The 21,565-nt window shown below is 43.6% G+C and overlaps 1 protein-coding gene and 1 long non-coding RNA gene across 10 annotated transcripts in view; one reads left to right on the top strand and one right to left on the bottom strand.

Moving 5' to 3' along the window:
• The window catches only part of STK33 (serine/threonine kinase 33), a 1,543,521-nt gene extending 1,537,276 nt beyond the window's left edge, over positions 1-6,245 (top strand). For all 5 annotated transcript variants that reach the window (XM_085648124.1, XM_085648123.1, XM_085648121.1 and 2 more), the window contains one exon: positions 3,405-6,245. In XM_085648124.1, the coding sequence (XP_085504250.1) occupies positions 3,405-3,620 (216 nt within the window). In that variant the 3' untranslated portion in view covers positions 3,621-6,245. The remainder of the gene's footprint in view (positions 1-3,404) is intronic.
• Positions 1-21,565, bottom strand: part of LOC146857571 (uncharacterized) — a 318,627-nt gene that overhangs the window by 285,174 nt on the left and 11,888 nt on the right. The window lies entirely within an intron of this gene.

Here is a 21,565-nt window from a genome sequence, read left to right as displayed (position 1 = left end):
GGACACAACACCAATTTATAAAAATAGATTGTATTTTTCTAAGAATTTAGACACTAGAATGAAAAAGATCCACCAGAGGGGTCCGGAGATATTGATTTTAAAAGCAATATTAACTCAAAGCAGTTTCACTCAACCATCAACAAGCCTTGGAAAACAAATTGGACACTTAGAATTTTGTTTTAAAGAAAACTTATGTAAGTGTACGCTTGGTTAGAAGTACCTGGGGCGACCAACTCTGACAGGGAGCAAGCCAAGGGGATCAGGAAGGTCCTTAAGAACATTTACCTTCACAGAAGAAGCAGTCCTTCAGCAGTTCCAGGTTATTTTTTCACAGTGCTGCGGATTCCTTTTTTGTTGCCATGATGCAAGAGATGAAGGATGCTCCAAGGATGCTGTGGTTGCAAAGCGGTCAATGGGGGTCTTCCTGCAGGGATTCCTTGGCCTACAAAGCTGGTAAAGAAATCATGGTTGCAGAGTCGACGTTCCATGAAGTCCTCTCCGGTCTAGCCAAAGTCCAGTCTCGTCTGTCACAGACTAATCCTTCTTCTGTCATTAGCTTCCCTTCTGAGGATCCCTTCAACTCTCCAACAGCACTCCCGGGGTCAGTGAAATCAGGTGCAACTCTGTGCTTCAGGTCATGGACCTCAGTTCTTCACAGCGGCAGTGGTAGCGGCTTGAAGACTTTGGGCTACCAATTTGCCTTAGCAGGTTTCTTCAGCTATTGTGTCTCTTTGCTGTAAACAAGAGGTCAGTCAGCTGATCCTTGGAATTCTCTTGGATCGACTGGTCTGGAGATGGCTTCTCCTTGAGCAGGACACTGCATGCCCAATCCCTCTCTTCGCTAGTTACGAGGTACAGAAGTTGCAGTCCTTGTCGGTGCAACCTCTCTTTTCTGGTCCCTTGGGGCAGCAGGGCAGTCCTTCTTCGGTCCTTTTTCCAAGACGAGATCGATCTGTGGCTGGGTGCCCAGGCTTGGAAAGTGCCCTCAGGGCAGGATGCAGCTGGTAGCCAATGAGCTACCATGTCCCCTCCCATCTGGTGACCACTCAATGTGTAGTGTGGCACCTGGCTATCCAAGGATGCACCATTAAGCCCACTCTCAAGATGACAAGACCCCTCTCTCGTTGTTCAGACCTCCCTAGCCCACCCCCAGGGTGTGGCCACCTCAGGGCTACATGCCCCCGGGGAAAAGGTTTGGCAACAGGTTTCCCCTCTCTGCTTCGTGTGCCAGCCTGTCTACCACAACAATGGGGCAGCCCTCCCTTCTGGTGTTACACATCTGCCCTGCAAAGGCGGCTTTACCTTTAAAACCGGCAATTTGGGGCTGAATATATAATGACAAATGTATTGTAGAATGCATCATTATTTTTCCAAATTTTCTTGGGGAAGGCCACCCCCACCCTTTAGCGGTCAGGCTTGCTCACTGCACTCGTTATGTGCCATACAGGGGCTGAGCTGGCACAATTTGCCAGGACTGCTTTTGGTTCCCATTCAAGAGCAGGAGCTTTTGTTATCCCTAAATAGACAACTATATGCATACATGCTAATAGACCCGATTACAACTGTCTCCAGCCTGATATTGCCTCTGCTTCAATAGACGGTGATGGGGGAAATGCATTCTCTCGTACATCTCCCACTTTCCTCTTCCAAAATGTTGGCATGTATGTGTATGCATCTGTATTAAAAAGCTTTCTCAAATTTATGTACTTAAAAATAAATACAGATATCTCTTGGGAAATGTAGAATCTGACCGAGGATTCAACTTTCGAAAAGAAACCAAACATTGATAAGTGAGATGCAGCACTAACCTTCCCATTAAAATCTTTTGATTTTTGCATATTCTCTCAATCTAAACTATTAAAATCTTTAGTAATTCGAGTATTTGTGTGGTGTGTACTTGTTTGTGTATTTTCTTGCGAATTAATGTTTTCAAATTAAAATCATACAAATTGATTGGAGTTCCCCGGCTTCCAGTAGTGATTAAGTGGGGGTCCTCAGGAGTCAAAAGGTTGGAAACTAGTGTCATCGAATATAATGCACTTGTAATAATGCGGACAGGAAAGGCGTCACATTCGTGATGGAGTAACCCATACGCCAAACTCTAAATCAGGCCCTTAGTCTTAAGTTGTCTGAATGGGACTCCGGCTGAGCCAGTGAACACATTTCTCTTAAGGATTTTAACTTTCATAACAGTGCTTTCTAGTTGCAATAACCTCAGCCATACAGGTAAGAGAGTTGTAGGTCTTATTTCCCATCCACCCTTTACTTCGTTTTATTCAAACAAATTAGAGTTGAGAACCAGGGCTGCTTTCCTGCCAAAGGTGGTGACTCCTTACCACCTGCCTCAGTCAATCACCTTTCTGACCTTGTATCTCACACCCCATCTCAGAAAGGAGAAGGAGTGATTGCATAGATTGGATCCAAGGCGGTAGACAACTAATACCTGGACCGCAATAAGGACATTCATCTGGATGACCAGCTCTTCGTAAGGTACTGTGATGCCAAGAGGGTAAAGCAGTGCAGAAAAGCACTCTGTCAAGGGGGGGTCATCCACTCCATTAAGACCTGATAGGCACTCGCCAACCATCAGGAGGAAGCTGGGCCTATTCTAAAAAGGCCAAAGACACTGCTTCTGCAAGAGGTGGTCCAATTGAGAGACCAGCAATGCAGCCATAGTGGCATCTCTACACACATTAGCCAAGCATTACTGCCTGGACATTACCGCATGTACTCCGAAGTGCGTAGGGATAAACATTCTGTAAATCCGTCTTGCAGGATTTTCTGGTTTCACCATCCATCAACCCTCCTCCTAGGTGGGTATGGTTAAGGAATCTGCTCTACAGGTGAGAAATCTGCAGGTAGAAGTATCCATCAGAAGAAATGGTTACTTACCTGTGATAACGATCTTTCTGGTAGATAATCTATCTCCACACAGTTTCCTCACAGAGCCCTCCCTCCCCCCCACTCCCACCATCCTGTTTAATGGATAGTTATAGGGAAAGTTAATAAGATCCCAAATATGCATACATTTTTTAACTGATCTACTCAGATGATGTCACACCGTCCTTTGGCCTCAAAGGGTGGTAAAAATGGCTGGAAACTGAGAGGGGCAGTATATGACTTTGGTGATGTCATCCAACACCACTTACGGTGTCAATTTGAAGCCAGCATCCCTTTACCGGTGATGTGCGAGCTTTGAAATTTGTGGATCCAGTCTGACGTCTGGGATTATTCTATAGATGAGGAATCTGCAGGTATATAAAGAATCCACCAGAAAGATTGATACCGCAGATAAGTAACTTTTCTTTCCAACTGTTGTTTTTTGCCTTCTAAAGGGTTATTTCAGATGGGCAATTTTTGGTAATATATTATGTTTTTCTTAATGTGTGATTTTTTTGTTACAGGCGCCTTCTGGTGGGAAAGTTTCCCCCTTGCCACACTCAAAGCGCATTCAGGAAAATCCAGAGAACTGTGTGACACCTACCACATCTACTGCGAAACAAGCTGCACCTCCTCATAAGGGAGAAACAAGCAAGTCCCCTGCTCACAACACCCAGCCTATAGGACAGAAAACCCCAGTCAAATCCATTGCCAGTACCAAGATTAAAAAAACAACATAGGAAACCACCACGATGATCAGTATATATGACATTGTTATCCTTTTGTGCCAAAATAAGGATTCTGCCTCTAAGTTGGACATGAACAGGATTCCGAAAAGTTTGACATTATGGTCTTCTGAAACTTGAGCCCCACAGAATGCTCCAAATGCCTGTTGTGACGTTAGCCTGCAACACCATTGTGAACTCTAAGAACTTGTGAAAGGACATATGCTTAATTTTGTTATTTGCAAACTGTGGATTTATATTTGTCGTCTAAATGTGCATAATTTATTTGTGTATCCGCTGCTTCTCAGTAGACAGACCTTCGAGAAGGGTTTCACAAACCCTTTAGCAGTCTTCCTACAGTTTCATATGTTTGTATATTTGTGCATTATGTATGTTACATGCCTGCAAAGCTTTCTGTACATCACTTATCACACGATAACTCTAAACATTGTGGGGCATAAAGTTATTGCCATGTTAATGTAATTAATACAAACCTGAGGCACCTTTTGATGCATAAAATGTTGGTATATACACACACACCCCTGTGCAGAGAAATTCTTTATTACATGCTGGTTCCTACATGTGAACATGCATGAAATAAATGAATGAAAACAATACTCGTCTACAGCAACTTGTTACAGGCAACTTCTGATGTCACATTTCCTGCTGCGGAACCAGTGGCGGAGGAAGGGTGATCAGCCATCATTATTCACTACTTGAAAGATGCATGTTTATGGGGAGTAGTAGTTGCGGAACTGTAGATGTGCTGCCGCGAGTGGCACCCTTGCAGAAAACGTGTTTGCCTGCATGCCATGGCACGGACATGCAGTCGCCGAGGAATCGCAAATGGAAGCTGTGTGTCAAGGAAGCTGTCACGTGTAAAATTGCCTGCCACTGGCTTGGATCTCTCCACTTGCCATTGGATCGATCGGTGCCATGGTGTCACTTTCTGCAAGAAACGCTCCTGTTTTAGGCCTAAAGAATCGCTGTAGGCTTTGCACAATAATTGTGAGAATAATCATTTTGCAATTATTTTGTGGTGGAGCAGTGGATTATGTGGATAATCTTTTTGTTTCGTGCATGCTTTGCCTGAGCAGTTACATTGCTACCCGGCAGCATACATCTCCCCACACACGTTAACTCTTAACTAGTCTTATGCATCGATGACAAAGGTTTTTATAGCTGCTACTTGCACGCCAGTACTTTTTTGTGGAAATAGATATAACATCTCCGTAGCCAATTTAGTCCTGCAAAGTCCTGCCTGTCAAATAGTTGATTTAAATATAGACAACACGAAAACATAATAATACATTCCCCAAGTGCGCATAAAAAGTATACTGCAAGTCACATGTCCTCTGTCGTGGAGCGTCTCTGTGTAAAAGTCCTCAATATGAACAGTGGTGCTTCATTCCGTATAAAATCAAAACGTATCAACCTAATTGAAATAAAAAGAAATACGCCGGGGGAAATTGATATAGATCAGCAATGTATTATGCCTTATGTGGCAGTCAGAGATACTAGCATAGCATCCCTAACAAATCTGAGCATCAGTATTCCACAGAATAAACAAATGAGGAAAAATGAGGTGCAAGAAATCCAGTGAATATGGCCCACGTTGGCTCTAGAGAAGCCAAACAAAGAATGAAACTATTAAAATAAATGGGCAGATAATAAGTGGTACATCCCTGTGTCTTTTACTTTGCTCTATAGTGCAATTCATTGTCCTGTTAGCTGGCAAACAGTATGCCCAATAGGATATGTTCCCAGTTTTAAGTTGCCACTGGACGTGCAATTGATGAAATGCCGGACCGTCCTCAGTTGCAATAAATATTCCAACAACTCCTTATGTTGTTATTTAAACGTCCAAAGAAAATAACGGGTTGCGGCATAATGTGCACAGTTAAAGGCCTTGTGTTTCATAAAAGGCTACCCCTTCAACTATAGTCTTTCAGAATGCCTTTCTGGCGTTTCTTCACCACTATACAGTATGACTTTTCCACAGTTGACTTAAAGTAGAGCAGACACCGTTAATGTTCTACCGCATTTGAAACAGTGGCGTGCTAATTAAATACTGCACTAAATAAATTGAATGAACATAGCAAGTGTTCTGTAACATCCTGGTATGTCGTGTTCACAGGGTACATTACGGGCTTTAATCAAAAGGTGGCAGTAGTGAAATGTGTACAGTAAGCAATGTGCCCCTGTGAGATATGCCCAATTCATGCAGGTTATATTTTAAATCATTTGACTCGAGAAAGGAAAACAGATTATGATGGAATGTTCTGAAATTCGTTGATTATATTTAATCAGTTTGAAAATAATCCTGTAGATGGAGACACGATTGTCTGTTTAACATCACTCAAACAGTTTTGTACCTTAAAAGGATTTTTTTTAATTTCTCTTTTGCATTTGTTTAAAATGTACACCGTTTTAGGTATTTTGGCTTCCCCGTAATTTTAAAATTTTGAAATAAGTCAAAAATGTTTATGGTGCAATGTTTAGAAGATGGAGAGGAATGGAAAAATGTATTTTCTTATATTTCCTTTTAAATATCCCTTTGACCAGACTGTATTTTCTTATTTTCCTTTGTAAATAACACTTTCATGCACATCATTGTAAAATAAAACTTCTCCCATAATTAAGTCTTATTTCCATTGTAACTTTTGGTCTTTTTGATTTATTCATGTTAGTTGAACTTGAATAATTGTAAATTATAATATCGCAATTTATCTTTCCAGTCAGGACCATTTCTAACGATCAGTCTCATTGATCTACCTTTCAATGGGATCTGTTTGTTTGGAGATAAAGTGGACACTGCCCTAGAGAGGTTTAAAGTCAGTCGAGCAACGACCCTCTCACTGGGCCTTCAACAGTCTCAAACCCAGAGTAACAGTAGGATATTTGGTCACTTCTGAGGATTTTCTAAGGGCTCTCCTTTTGTCAGTGACAATATTACCAGCCACAAAGTCAACCACCCCAGAATCCATTGGTCCGCCAATACAAGGGTAGATCGAGGCAGTGGAAAAGGTTGTACGGCTCTTCAGCAACCCTCCTCCTCTCCATCCTTTACTGCCCATTCCCCGGTAAGCAGTCACGGTTCTCTTTCTCAACCACACCAGAAGCCTGTGGAAGGGCGAGTGTTCTCCTTTCTTCCAGACTAGAAGGCCATTACTTCAGGCTAGTGAGTCTTCATATAGTTGAAAGAGGTTACTCCATGTCCTTCCTTCAGGCTCCGTCATCATCCCGCTCCTTTCTTCCTCCTCCACTGAGGATCACCTGGCCATCCTCCAACAAGAGGTGGTGGCACTTCTGAGGAAAGGAACAGTGGTGTTAGTGCCAAAGTAATAAAAGGGTCATGGATGATGCTGCATCTAATCTGGGTCCTCAGGGAGTTAAACCTTTTCCTCAAAAAGTAAAAGTTCAAGATGCTGACCCTAACCCAATTGTTACTAAACTGGATGATGTCACTCAACCTGCAGGGTGTTTATTTCCCTATTCCCATCCAGTGGTCGTGTCAGAGGTATCTGTGCTTTGTGGGGCGCTAGGCATTACTAATTTGCAGTACTTCCCTTTGGCTTTCCATCGGCAGCTCAAGTCTTCATCAATGTGATGGCAGTGGGTGAGGCCTATCTCAGAAGGTTGGGCATCCCCATTTTTTCGTATCTGGATAATAGGCTGATCTAAGCCAGGTCACCGGAGATGACACCATGCCATCTTTAGTCAACAGTATCACTGTAGTTCAACCTGGGTTTTTCCATCAAGAAACCCAAATCTCACCTGAGGCCCACCTAGTGACTCCAGTTCTTGGGTCAGTCTAGGAAACCACCCTTCTCAGCGCCTTTCTTCCACCTCAGAGGACTGGCAACAGCCAGGAAATAGTACCTTCTTTGCAACAAGTCATGAGAGTAGCAGTCCTGGGATTCCTAGGTCTGCTAGCTTCCTGCAATTTTCCTAGTCATGAAAACACATTGACATATGAGTGCCCTGCATTGGTGCCTCTACAGGCTATGGCTACTGTATGGGGGATACTAGTCAGAGTCCATTGTGATCTACCCCACTACTGCAGCAGGTGTGGCTTGGTGGGGGAACGAGGCAAACCTCAGCAGTAGGATTGCCTTCACTCCCCCTCCTACCATGGCTATGGTAGTGAGGATGCCTCCACTTTAAGATGACAAACCCACCTTGAGGATTTGGCGATCAGAGGCCTCTGGTCTCCAGAAGAACAGGTTATCCAGTATTGGATCTTTCATAGATTCACATGCTTGAATCATTCACCGTCGTCAAAGTGGGAGTCGCATGGTACTAGAGTAAAGTAGTATCTGATAGTATAATGGCTATAATGGCAATGCAAAGACACTTTAACAGCCTATTTACATATACTCCCAACAGAGGCTGAATCCCTCAGATTCTTTACCACACGTTGTGTGCAGGGAGTCTTCCTGAGCTCTGCTCAACTATTCTAACTCATATTTCTAACATTTTATTATTATTTTATTGTTACCAAAACAGAAACAGACACAAAAGGGCTCCCTAGACCCTGTGGCTGTGGTGGAGCTAATTGTTTTTTCTTCCAGATACTTCCTTTTAAGGATTTATTTTATTGTCACCATCCTTACCATAAGGTAAGTGGGAAGACTATTCCTATGGCGTCTAACGGAATAACTTTCAAATGAGAACAGGGTCAAAGGGGTAAGGTACTCGAGACACTTTTAATGGCCCTTAAAAGACTCTCTTTTGGATCAAAAAAAGGACAGTTCACTGGAGAAACACAAATATCTCTCCACATGAACCTCACTGTCTTCAACTCCTGCTATTTTCCTAGAGTTCGCTTTACTTAAATGCACCTCAAACCATTTGACAGAAGGGCGTAAATGTAAGACTCATTACTGCCTCGTCGACACCTATAACGTGTACATGGATGTCGACTACAACATCAAGGACACCTTGACGTCGTCAGTTCCACCTAAATGAGTGTTATTGATGGCGGCCTCATCAACATGTTTCTGACGACGATGTCCCCATCGTATCGTCCACTATGCCGTCGATGAACACGGTGTCCTGCCATCATCGCCGACAATCGGTGGGGGTCTCATTGTTGGCGGCAGTGTCAGGGCTCAACGATGTCATCGATGGTGATTGGCAACGATTGTCTAGCACCCCACCACTGCTTGTTATCTAGTATTGGGGTATCTTTCATAGATTCACATTCCTGAATCATTCCCCCTCACCCGGCAAGCCTTTCTTTCTACATTAACAAACAAAATACTCAATCGCCAACGCTTTCCCAGTCGTTCTAGAGCTGTGAAGCTAGCTGACAACCCCCAAGATAACACCATCCCCAAACAAAAGTTCTGACCTGGCCAATTCTTCACCACCCAATCTTGGCACTACCAAGAGTAGTGTGGATATTGGATCCATCAGAACTATACTCATCGTTTCCCCTGAGGTACCACCAAAGTATCTGTTCAACACCCGAAAACATTTAAAGCCATTTTTCTGTCAATACAAATCGTAGATCACATTAAAAATATGTTTTAATTTGCTAAAACAATCCAGGATCTAGACATAGGTTTGTTTTTCCCCTTCATGCTCATTCAGAAGGATCTCACCAGAAAAGAGCACAAACCACTGAGGAGGTGTCCAGCTGCACAAACTTTCATCTCTACTTCTGTTCTCACACTGAAATTCCAGGCATATCCCAGCCACGCCAATCCTATTGACTATAAACCAATGCCAGGTCCTACGCCTGGACCAGTCTCCATCTCTCCACTTCACCATATAGTTTCTGAAGTCTACCAATGCAGGATCATACACATTCTTTGGGATGGAACATATAGCCAATGCATGGAAAGAGCGGAAATAACAAGCAAAGTGTCCAATTTAAATGGAACCAGTTCAATTCAATGTAACTTTATTTGGTCATACGACCAATAAAGTGCCCAGTAATAAATACATTTAAAACATAAAAATTATTTCATTAAAATGCCATTGATATATACTGTTCTTCTTATAGCATCAACAGTGTAACCCTACACCCATTACAAGCATCACCCTAGTGGACTCTGCTATATCTTCCTTCTCTCATTAGCTCGGGGTCAGTGCATTCGTCTGCTAACGTTCACCTCACAACAATTTCTAGAGACAGATATTAATTTCTCTCTCTCTGTTCTGCAAAAATTATCTAGAGCTCCTGCTAGAGTTCTTTGACCGTTCCCACATTTTTCCAGTAAAGCTCATTTTTTCTATGGATCCTTCCTTGCTTCAACTAGCACAGCCATGAAATACAGGCTCTCACAGCGCAACCGTTTTGCCACGCTTCTCCGAGTAATACATGCTTCGTGGAGCAAATGTGAATTTATTTCCAAGGTTCCTTCATAATTTCATCTGGGTAAATTATCATATTTCATATTTCTTTTACAATTCCTACATCACCAGCTAAAATTTCTCTACATACCGTAACAAGCGCAACCATTGCCAAAGGTTTTCTCCACTCCAACGCTACAGGCATCTAACATTAAGAGGCTATAGCACAGTTTACAGGGGCAATATACATTTTCGCTAACATTATTTGGAGATAGTTCCTTTGAAAGGATCTGCCTCACTACAGCGTGGTGGAGCCCTTACGGGTTCACGCAATCCTACAGATTGGAATAATCTCACTGTAGTAATGCAGGTATAAGACAGGTGGGTTGACATATTTTCTATAAGGTGAGCCTCTATTCGTGACGTATTTTGAAACAGTTACTTGTAGTTATATTCAGATTTGTATGATGTATCAGAAAGAGCATACTACTTCCATCATGATTACAGTATTTATAGAATCATAGATGTATAATATTACATACGCACCTGGCTTTAATAAATGTTTGTTTAGATTTATAACCCCTGTTTTTTACTAATGTTTACTTTTTTTATAAAGATAACAGTTCTCAATGCCTACAATTTCTTTAGCTACTGTGTATATATATATATATATATATATTTTATGTATGTGTGTGTGTATATATATAATGTATATCCATATATACACACACATTTATGTTCAGTTATATCCATATTGAAGTATCCTTTAACTCTATTTCACCTACTAACCATATATTCTTGTTTTAAAATTGTATATCAGTGTATATGCATTTATTTATTTATATATATATATATATATATATATATATATATATATATATATATATATATATATATAAAGCCTTACGCTCCTGCAGCATAAGAGAAAAGTCGCACTCAGGATTCCAGTCAGCGAGAAAACAAGTTTATTGACTTTGCCTCAGTGGGCGTGGCCACGGCTGTGGCCCGATGGTTATCGTAGTGCAAACATTTTTTTCTCTTGTGAGCGGCCGTGATTATAAACCATATTTCAAAGGATTGTAATCCCAAGTGGGTGGTGAGACACAGCTTCAGTCCCTGCTGCACACTATCATCCTTCACAACCAGCTCCTGATTCAAATGCGGCGGCGTCGATTGGCGTCATCGCTGAGGTGTCTCAAACACCGGGGCTTGCTCCACGGCTCAGGCTGGCCGTAAACATCAAAGACACAAGTTTGCCTGCTAAGGAGAGCCCACACCAGGTAAATTCATTCGCCACCATTTAATGTTGAAGGGTGCAATAAGGACTGGCCCTAATGCCTCACAGAATCAAGTCCAGCCGACGCGTTTCGTATTCTCCATACTTCTTCAAAGGCAACAGACTCTGCGCGGTTAAAATCACAGCGTTTTCATGGTATAAAGGTGCTACCATGAAAACGCTGTGGGCTACGAATCATGATAGTTCCAAGCTACGAAAACCCTGATCCCCAAATGTTAAAAGACTGGGCAGAAAGCAACTTGGAATCGTCACGCCGACTGGTGGAAATACTGGTCAAATATGCAGATAGTGACGGAGCCAAACTACAAAAACAAATTGAGGATTTAAACATTGAAATTGACAATTTTGAAGTAACACCTTTAAGTAAAAAATACAGAGATGACATGCTAGCCAGATTGGAAAAGGAAGAAGACATAATTAAGAAACGCAAAGCATTTAAATTTCAGAGGGACAAGCTCGATTATGAGCCAGGACAAGTATTCACTTTCGCAAAAAGATATGATGCCGTGAAAACATCAAAGCTGGCAAATCAGCAAACAGATATGCGCCAGAATATAAGAGAAATGGGGGCCTCCTCATCATCGGCAACGGACCTGAGTTCTGCTGTTGAGAGTGAAAATGAAGCTGAGCAAGCAAGAATGGGAACGCGGTTGGGTTTTCAAAAATTCTCCCTGGCAGAAGAGGTGGACTGCTTGAGGCAAGATCGGAGACATACATTGAGGCCGCGAAAACAGCTCTCACAAACAAGCAAAGGCTCAATAGAAAACGAAGTGAAAGACGCCGGTACACTCTGAAGCGCAAGTGGCAACAAGAAGACACAATACAACAAAAAAAGATGGCAGCGAAAATAATTGAAAATAAAAACACAACAGTGGTAAATTTGTCCCCAATGATTCTCAACAATGTGGAAAGGAAACTTTTAGAATTGGGTTTATCATATTGTCCCATAAACAATTTCAATTATGCGCGCACTCGAGTAGAGATTTACAAATTTGTCCGAAAATTGAAACTGAGAACATTTTATTTGGCTAATCGCAGTGGCATGAATAAAAACAGTACCAACATATTTGAATTTGAAAATCAATCCACATCTAGCATAATAAATATAGAGGATGACCAGCTATTGGCTGATTTACACGAACTAATATCAGAAAATACGACAAATACTAATGATGATGCAAGCCCCAATGTGGGGGCTTCAATACAGTTTCGAACTAATTTCAAACCAAGATCCACTTTTCAGCCTGTAAGTGTCAGAGGTCCTTTGGATATGTTCAACGAACTGGTCACGACAGGAATAAAGAATTTAAAATCATGCACTGAAAGATCGCAAAAAAGATATTCATATCAACAACAAGAATACAACAAGTTGATGCAAAAACTTAAAAAAAATGATCAAATAATAATCAGAAATTCAGACAAAGGAGGGAACATTGTTATCTGGCCTCGAGACCAATACATGAAAGAAGCATTGGGGCAATTGGAAGACACAAATTGCTATAAGAAAAGTAATATGCCAACAGTACGTGCTTCATGGAACCTATATTACTCAAAGCTGAATGTATGGCGAAGTACCGGCCTGAAACTGTCTACTAACTGGTTGTCCAATCGAAAGGGTTTTGTCAAATGCAATACATGCAAAGCATGTCAATATGGGAACAACAGAACCACATATAAAACTCCCTTTTCAGAAACACCCCAAAAAATCTTGAAATTTCTTACTTGTCGCACTGAATATGTGGTTTATATTTTAAGCTGCTCTTGTGGACTGCAATATGTGGGAAGCAGTAAACTGCAAGCCCACAAGCGCATATTGCAGCACATGAGGGCTATAACTAATCGAGATCAAGCATACCCAGTCGCAAGACATTTTGAAAAAGTGCATGCCAGTGATTTGAAACATTTTTCCTACTTTTTGATCGATTCTATACCAGCGTCCAGACGAGGGGGGAACAGAGAAGCCAAATTAAGAAGGCTTGAAACACAATATATCTTGGAATTTGATACCAAGACCCCCAATGGGCACAATTTAAGCGAAGATTTTCACACATGGTCATGATAAGTTTCATGAACCAACATAACAACTTATGGGGGAATTATTTTATGACAATAACCTTTTGCTTGAATATAGTTCAGCATACTGCGATTTAATATTTATATTTTGAAATAATTTGAGAAAAACACACAAAAATTACTATTTTATATCAATTTTTACACATATGAACCAAGTCCCTTCACACCCCTTTCTTTGCACATTTTTTTAACACAGGACCATGGTTGAGTCCGGGTTTACACTGGGGTTTGTTACACTTAAGGATAGTATTTATTAATATATTTAACAATAGCATGGACAATACACAACAAGATAATGTAGCAGATCAAGTTTATTATAGTGCAATTCAGATTGAGCAGCAAAATGTTTAGGAACAAAAAAATCTTTTGACACAACGCATTCAAGTGTAAATATAAATTCCTATAAGGCAATAATATCATTTTGCGCAATCTTACCTTTGATTGGATAAACTGCAAGAGAACAATAAGTGTTTTAATGTATGTTTTAGAATTACGAAGGTTTTATACGATTTTTATAAGAAATTGGATTTTAACCATATATTCTTGTTTTAAAATTGTATATCAATGTATATGTATTTATTTATATATATATATATATACATATATATATATATATATATATATATATATATAATTGCTGATTTTGCACAATAGTACTGACTGTATGAGCTTACATCAATACATGTTTACATATATTTATATAAGCAATGTTTACAAATGATTTGACAAAAGTTCATTGTCTTGATGCTGTTTGTTTTTCACATATAGGAAAAACGGCAGTATTTTCTCTATGTCCATGCTAAATTACGTGAGAGGCACAGGTCACTTTAAATGGACGATGACGACTCCTAAAATGCGTCATGTGAACAAGGCCGAGGCAGGCCGAAACGCTTCATGGCAGTCATGGTGGCAGCAATAAACTGAAAATTTGAGCACTTACTTGGTGGTTCGATTCCATTTGTCCCTGAGGAAAAGGAATTCAAAGAACGGAGTTTGTGGAATATATATATATTAATGTATGCATGTGTATATATATATAATATATATATACACACATTTATGTACAGGTATATCCATATTGAAGTATCCTTTAACTCTATTTCATCTACTGCAGCAGTATATTAATTTTCCCACCATCCTCCATGGGTGCATAAATTACATAAATCACTGCTTGCTATTCTGATTCGAGCGTGTGTATCTATGAAAGATCCAATACTGGATAAGAAAATAAGTTACTTACCTGTAACTACAGTTATCCAGTATTGATATCTTTCGTAGATTCACATGCGACCCACCCTCCTCCCCTAAGAGGCCACCCTTACAGCTCGGGATTATTTAATCTGGCTTGTGCTAAAAAAATCTGAGGGATTCAGCCTCTGTTGGGAGTATTCTAAGAGGGTGCTGTTGCCTGATTGGTTATAGTTCAAGTTTGGTCCTGTTTTTTAAAAGGACATAGATAGGCTTTTAACGTGTCTTTGCTTTGCCATTATAGCCTATTATACTATCAGATACTGCTTTACTATAGTACCGTTAAGCTCCCACTTCGACGACGGGGAATGATTCAAACATGTGAATCTATGAAAGATACCAATACTGGATAACTGTGTTTACAGGTAAGTAACTTATTTTCTTCTTCACATCAACCCGTTGGAACTGCAGGCAGTCCAGCTGGCATTCAAGGCCTTCTTCTCCTCATCCAAGGTCAGTGCTGCCAGATCTTGATAGACAACATTACAGCTATGTGGTACGTCAACATGCAAAGGGGAGGAGGGTCTCACATCATTTGTCTGGAGGCATTGAGAATGCGGTCTTGAGCACACTGCGAAGGTATCTGGTTAACAGCCATTCACCTAGCGGGGTCACTTTATGGCAGAGCCGACAACCTCAGTTGTCATTGTCTTGCCAGTTATGTGTGGCGACTTCTCCCAGAGGTAGTCCAGGACATCTTCTCGCTGAGTGGCACTCCTCAGGTGGGCCTGTTTGCCTACTGGGACAACGCTTAATGCCAGTAGATGTGTGCCCATGAGTATCTGTTGAGGGGACAATCAGGAGCATGTTTCAGTTAAAATGGAATTTTCCACTGCACTACATGTTTCCTTTCATACCCTTACTTCCTATGGTTCTGAGGAAGATACACCAAGACTGGCCCCAAATCATTTGCCCTGCATTGACCAAAGAGGATGTTGTATGCAGACCGTATGCGCTGCTCCACATGTCCCCTTCTCAAACTGTCATACAAACTGAACATCCTCACCCGGTTAGAAGGGATGTTACTTCACCCCAATGTCGGAGGACTCCATCTACATGCCTGGAGACTGAGCGGGGGCATCAGACTTCCTTTAAGCTGCCACAGGAGGTGATTGACTACATCCTTTCAGAGTATTGCCCCTCTGCAAAATTTGATTATTCTGGTATATGAAATAGCTTTGTTGCATGGCGCAGAGACAAAAACGTAAAACCTGTGCACGCCAAGTTATCATAGATTCTAAAATTTGCACTCTCCCTTGCCTAGAGGATTGTGCAATTGTCAGTATCCAGGGATATTTGGCAGCTTTGTCTGTGTTCCTCTGCCTGCCAGTCCAACCGTTCCTCTTCAAAACATCATTGTGATGTGTTTCCTGAAGGGGTAGGCAAATTTGTATCCTCCAACCTCATTTGTTGTTCCCCTGTGGAACCTTAATTTAGGGCCTGAATTAGAGTATTGCGAATATGTTACCCCATCACAAAAGTGATGGATTTCCTGTCCATCTTATAACAGATGGCACAGAATATAATGCACTTGTAATAAGGTGGTTGTGACATTTGTGATGGAGTAACCCAACCGCCAAACTCTTAATCAGGTCCTTCCTCTTAACTTGTCTGATGGGGACTCTGGTTGAGCCTGTGTCCAAATTTTCTTTACGAATGTTGACTTTCAAAACAGTATTTTCTAGTTGCTATAACCTCAGCCAGACAGGTAAGAGAATTGCAGGTTCTTAGTTCTCATCCACCCTTTACTTCCTTTTAATCTGACAAGCTGGTGTTGAATACCAGGGCTGCTCTCCTGTCTAAGGTGGTGACTCCTTTCCAACTGAGTCAGTCTATCACCCATCCGACTTCTATCTCACGCCCCATCCCAAAAAGGAGGAGGAGCGGTTGCATAGATTGGATCCAAAGTGGCAGTCGGCTAATACCTAGACTGCACTAAGGTCATTCATCTGGATGGCCAGGTCTTCATAAGGTACTGTGATGTCAAGAGTGTAAAGCAGCGAGAAAAGCACTCCGTCAAGGTGGATAATCCTCTCCATTAAGCCCTGATAGGTGCTTGCTAACCACCAGAAGGAAGCGGGGCCTATTTTAACAGGTTCAAAGCCACTGCTTCTGCCCTTGCAAGAGGTGTTCCAATTGAGAGATCTGGAAGGCAGCCATAGTGGCATCTTTACACATATTAGCCAATCATTACTTGTTGGATTCTGAGGTGCAGAGGAATGGACATTTTTCCAGATTCATCTTGCAGGTTTCCTGGTTTCACCATCCAACAGTCCTGAAGGGAGTAAGGCTATGGAATCTATTCTACAGGTTAGAAATCAGCTGGTAGAACTATGTATCAGAAGAAAAAGTTACTTACCTGTGGTAACGATCTCTCTGGTGGTTAATCTATCTACACACACATTTCTCACAGACCATCCTGCCTTCATGTTTTATGGATAGTTATAGGAAAAGTTAATAAGATCCCAAATATGCATACATTTCTGAACTGCACTATTCTATTGATGTCACACCATTCTTTGGAGGGTAAAAATGGGTGGAAACTGACGGGCACTATATGACTTTGGTAATGTTATGTGACACCACTTCCATTGTTGATTCGAAGCCAGCACCCTTACCGGTGATGTGCAAGCTTTGAAATGTTTAGATCCAGTCTGACGACTGGGATTTTTCTATAGGTGAGGAATCTGCAGGTATTTAAAGTATCCACCAGAAAGATCGCTATCACAGATAAGTAACTTTTTCTTTCCAACTCTTCTTGTATTTTGCTTTCTAAATTGTTATTTCAGATGGGCAATTTGCTTAATACATTATGTTTTTGATAATATGTGATTTTTCCTGTTCCCGGGCAGGGGGGGGTCGTGGCTCGGCCAGCCATGATGGCAGATGCGATTTTGTAGCACTCTGCTGGCCAGCCCGACAATGGCCATCCATCGGTGCCACACAGCAGCTCATGACGGCGCAATGACACCATTGGTCCTTAGGAGATCCCAGCCGTAGTCCCGGTACATGGTGATTAGCCTTGCTCGGCACAATGGGGCCTGGCGCCTGGTACAAAAGGAGAGCAGGATCAACATGGCGCAGGCCTGGTGAGCCAGTGCAGGGGGCGAGCCGCTCAGGCACCGGAGATAATTTACTGGCGATATCACTCCCAGGAAAGCGACTGAGGTGCCACGAGCTGGCAGTGGATCCCGAGGCTCGCACCCAGGCACTGGCAGTTTGGTGGTGATACCCCCCCCCCCCCCCAGCTGCGACATCAAGGTAGGCTTGGAGAGGCAGTGCAGCCTGTGAGAGCTGTGGCAGAGAGTGGAGGCCCCCTGAGATAGTCTCCCCCCCACTGAAGGCACGAGTGGCATTGGCAATACTGGCCTATGGCCTGGTCGGCCGGGGGCCCCTACAGGTACCAACCAAGTGACCCAGGGCCGCCAGGGCCAAGGATACACGCCCGGGCTGCTGCTGCTCTGCGAGAGGGGGCGCCAAGGCACGGACACTGTCCCCCAGGACCCAGTGTAGACAGCACCATGAGGTGAGAGGCGGCGCGGGCGGGTAGAGAGACTAGGCTGTAAAGGAGTACTCCCCATGCTACCTGAACTTCCCTGCATGCCATTGACCTTAAACTGCAGCGGAAGGCCCTGCTAGACTCCTCAACGCTCCCCACTCTGGATACAACCATAATTGAGGCCTACCAGACCAGCAGGAGAACCGACCCCCCTCACCCCACCCCGAGACAGCACTGAAGGGGTAGGACAACACTGATGTGAGGCTCTGACCGGGGATGCTCCAGCAGTGTGCGCATGTAGGAAAGTAGGAACTGCTTTCATGGTTACCCACACTTTTTGCTTGGTGCCAGTATGTTTTTGACCTAGTCTGCTGGGATCCTGCTAATCCGGATCCAGCATCTGTGCTTTCTTCCTTAAATTGACAATGGTAAGTACTTTGGTACCTCCACAATTGACTATTGGTGGGTGTACACTTATAAGTCCCCAGTTCATGGTACTAAGGTACCCAGGGTATAGGTACCCATGGGTCTCCCATGGGCTGCAGCATGTATTGTGCCACCCATGGGAGTCAACTTAAACTGTGACTACATGCCTCCCATTGCAGCCTGTGTGAGTTGGTGCTTACACCTCTCATGATGGATACACGTTTCCTTTTATTCAAGGTCACTGCAATTAAAACCTATAAGTCACCCTATGGCAAGCTCTTCAGTCCTGAGGGCAGGGTGCTTAGTTATAAGTGTGAGGGTTCCACTGCATGAGCAGGACACCTCACAAACCCTGGAGTAGATTCTCCAGGCGTTGTATGTGTGGCCAGCCATTTTAATACATATAGTGACATACAACATTACGAGATGCCTAACTATACAGTGGCTGCACCGAACCCGTTCATGTTTAGTTTCAAACATGTTGGAATCATACCCCAATACAGATTCCAGCATGAAGTATGATCCCATGTACTGGGGAGCTCTCTTGGGGACCCCCCCTCATACTCCCGGTAACAGCCTCTCAGGGTCTGCCAGCAAGCTAGTGCTGCTGCCAACCACAGACACAATTCTGCCCTCCTGCTGCTGAGCTGAGCTCGAGCAGGGGGAGGTAGAACAATAGGTTTCCTGTCAAAGGGAGGTGTGACCACCTCCCATACAGGACTTAGTATATTGGGCTGGGGTGGGGGAGGTTACCAGCGCCACTACACTGCTTTGAAGGCCACATTTGGTGTCCTCCTTGCATACTCCAGTTTGAGCAGGTTCAGGGAGCCCTTGGCTCCCACTCTGGTGTGAAACTGGACAAAGAGAATGGGAGTATACTCCCCTTGTACAGCCCCTCCTCTGGGGGGAACCCCTGAGTTGTTCCAACCCTTTCCTTAGGGCACTTAAGGGCTTACCTTTTGGTGGTCCCTTAGATTCATCGTGCGTCAAGTTTCAACCCTGAAAGTACGTCGCTCTTCGACCATCTGGACACTTGGGCTTCGTTGAACTTTGACTGGAATGGAGACCGCACCAAGGAAGACTCCTGCTACTCCTGGTCTCGCTGTTCTTCAAGTATTCTTCGTCATTTGTGTCTGTGCTTCTGCCAGGTTCTTCAACATACTTGTGGGCATCAAGGACACCAGAAGAAATCTCCCTTGGAGTGAAAGAGTCCCTCCCCTGCATCTGCAGGTACATCAACAAATCTGGCTGATCTGCTGCTCCTGTCGTCCTACAGACTCCCAGAGGCACAGCAGCACAGGTAGTGGTTCTGCAACTCTCTCAAGGCCTGACCTGCCCTCTCTGCAACTTTGAGCCCAGTATCCCTTGTCGGAACCGCTGGGACCAAATCCCGGTGCAGCATGTCGACTTTCTGCTGCCAAGGCTTGTTGGCTCTGCACTCCAGCGATCTTCAGGCTACAAGAAGTTTCAGCATCTCTTCCCTCCAAGATCAGAGTCCACACCGCATCCTCTGCACCGAGGGCCTTCATCTTTGGTGAGCTGCTTGAGGTCCTCTTGCGACTCCTTGCCTTCAGCCTTTGGGTCCTCTTAAGGGTCATATACTGCTTCAGTGGGCTCCCCTGCTTGCTTGGGGCCTGCCCCGACTCTCCTGCTGTTGGCGAGTCCCTTGGACCTAGATGGTCCCAAATTGCTCCTTGGTCTTCCACACTAGTTGCAACTATCGGGGTTTGTTGGTGCTCCTACTAGACACCAAACACCTAGTAACCGACATGCGACGTGAGACATCTCGAGTACGGCTCCTGGTCTTCCTCAGTGTTGCCTGGTCCTCACAGCTGCAGCGACGAGGTCACCGTTGACTCTCCAGAACCTCCCGACATTGGTGGGGAGTGGGTCTAAGGGCCTCCTGGTCACTGCCGAGTGGCATAGACTCTGTCCCCCTCTGCTTGCAGGTTCTTTACTTCCAGAATCCATCCTTGGATTCCACCAGACTCCTTCCTGAACTCCTCTTTGAGACACTTTCCTCGAAATATTCCATTGTCGTCTACGGCAGGTTCTGATGTCTCTTCACCCCCCCCCCATGCACCTGGCATCCCTGCTGTAGGTAACCTGGTTCTGGAGGCATCCACAGGTGTGGTGGCTCTCGAACATTCTGTCCTCCGAGGGAATTCTTCGGGTTCCTCTGGGAAGGGTCCTTTTTCTTCCAAACTGCAACCACAACTTCTCCATTGACTTCCATTGGGCACACAGCTGTGTTTCCACTCTGCACACAGCCTCTGTGGGGTTCCTGGATACTTTTCTTGAGTGGTTCCTTGTTTCCCTGGCACCTCTAGTTCTTGTAGTCCAAGTCCTGTTCTCCTTTGCAGTACGCATTCTACTTTTCTAGTATATGGTTTGATCTACTCCTGGAGACCATTGTATTTTGTGCTGCATACCTAATTGCATTTTGAAGTATTCTTGTGTATTGTTTTGATATCTCTGGGTAAGACTTATGCCAATGTGATAGTGAAAGTGTGTTGTAATAAATAGACTCAATTTTGCTCAACACTGTGTGGTTTATTTTCATCTAATCTACACTACAGACAAAACTGGTAAAACAAGCTGCTTAATACTCCTTCAAGATCAGCCTAAAGGCTGTTCTCCATAACTACTTCTTTGAGAGATTTTTATGGTTATCAAAGTCCACTAAAATCACCATAAGGGTTGCCTGGATTTGTGCATTGTGCACCACTTGAATAAGTGTGCAGCTTATACTAAGCCAGCCTCCTACAGCGCCCACTCCACCTCACCGCACCTGGGTGTCAAGTCTTTGCCCCTTGCCCCAGACTCTCTACGGCCAAAGCAGAAAGCCCCCCCACTCCTTCGGGGTGCTGCAGGACTACACTGGACTGAGTCTGCCTGCCGGGGCTGCTGCAGGGGTTGTCCACTGGCTCTTTTGCACGTCATCCACCCCTATTCTCTTTGGAGAGACTGCGCGGACCTGGATGATGCCACGTAATGGGGAGGCTGTGGTCCGCCACTGAGGCCCGGCCCCTGGCTCCCGTGGGCCCACAAGTTGAAGCGCCTGACCCCCTGCCAGAAGAGAGTGTACTGACCCTCATCATGTCTGAGAAACTG

The sequence above is a fragment of the Triturus cristatus genome, chromosome 3_2 (assembly GCF_964204655.1).
Source record: "Triturus cristatus chromosome 3_2, aTriCri1.1, whole genome shotgun sequence".
NCBI classification, from domain to species: Eukaryota; Metazoa; Chordata; class Amphibia; order Caudata; family Salamandridae; genus Triturus; species Triturus cristatus.
The sequence above is the reverse complement of the archived record's forward strand: the minus strand, read 5'-3'. Positions and strand labels throughout refer to the sequence as shown.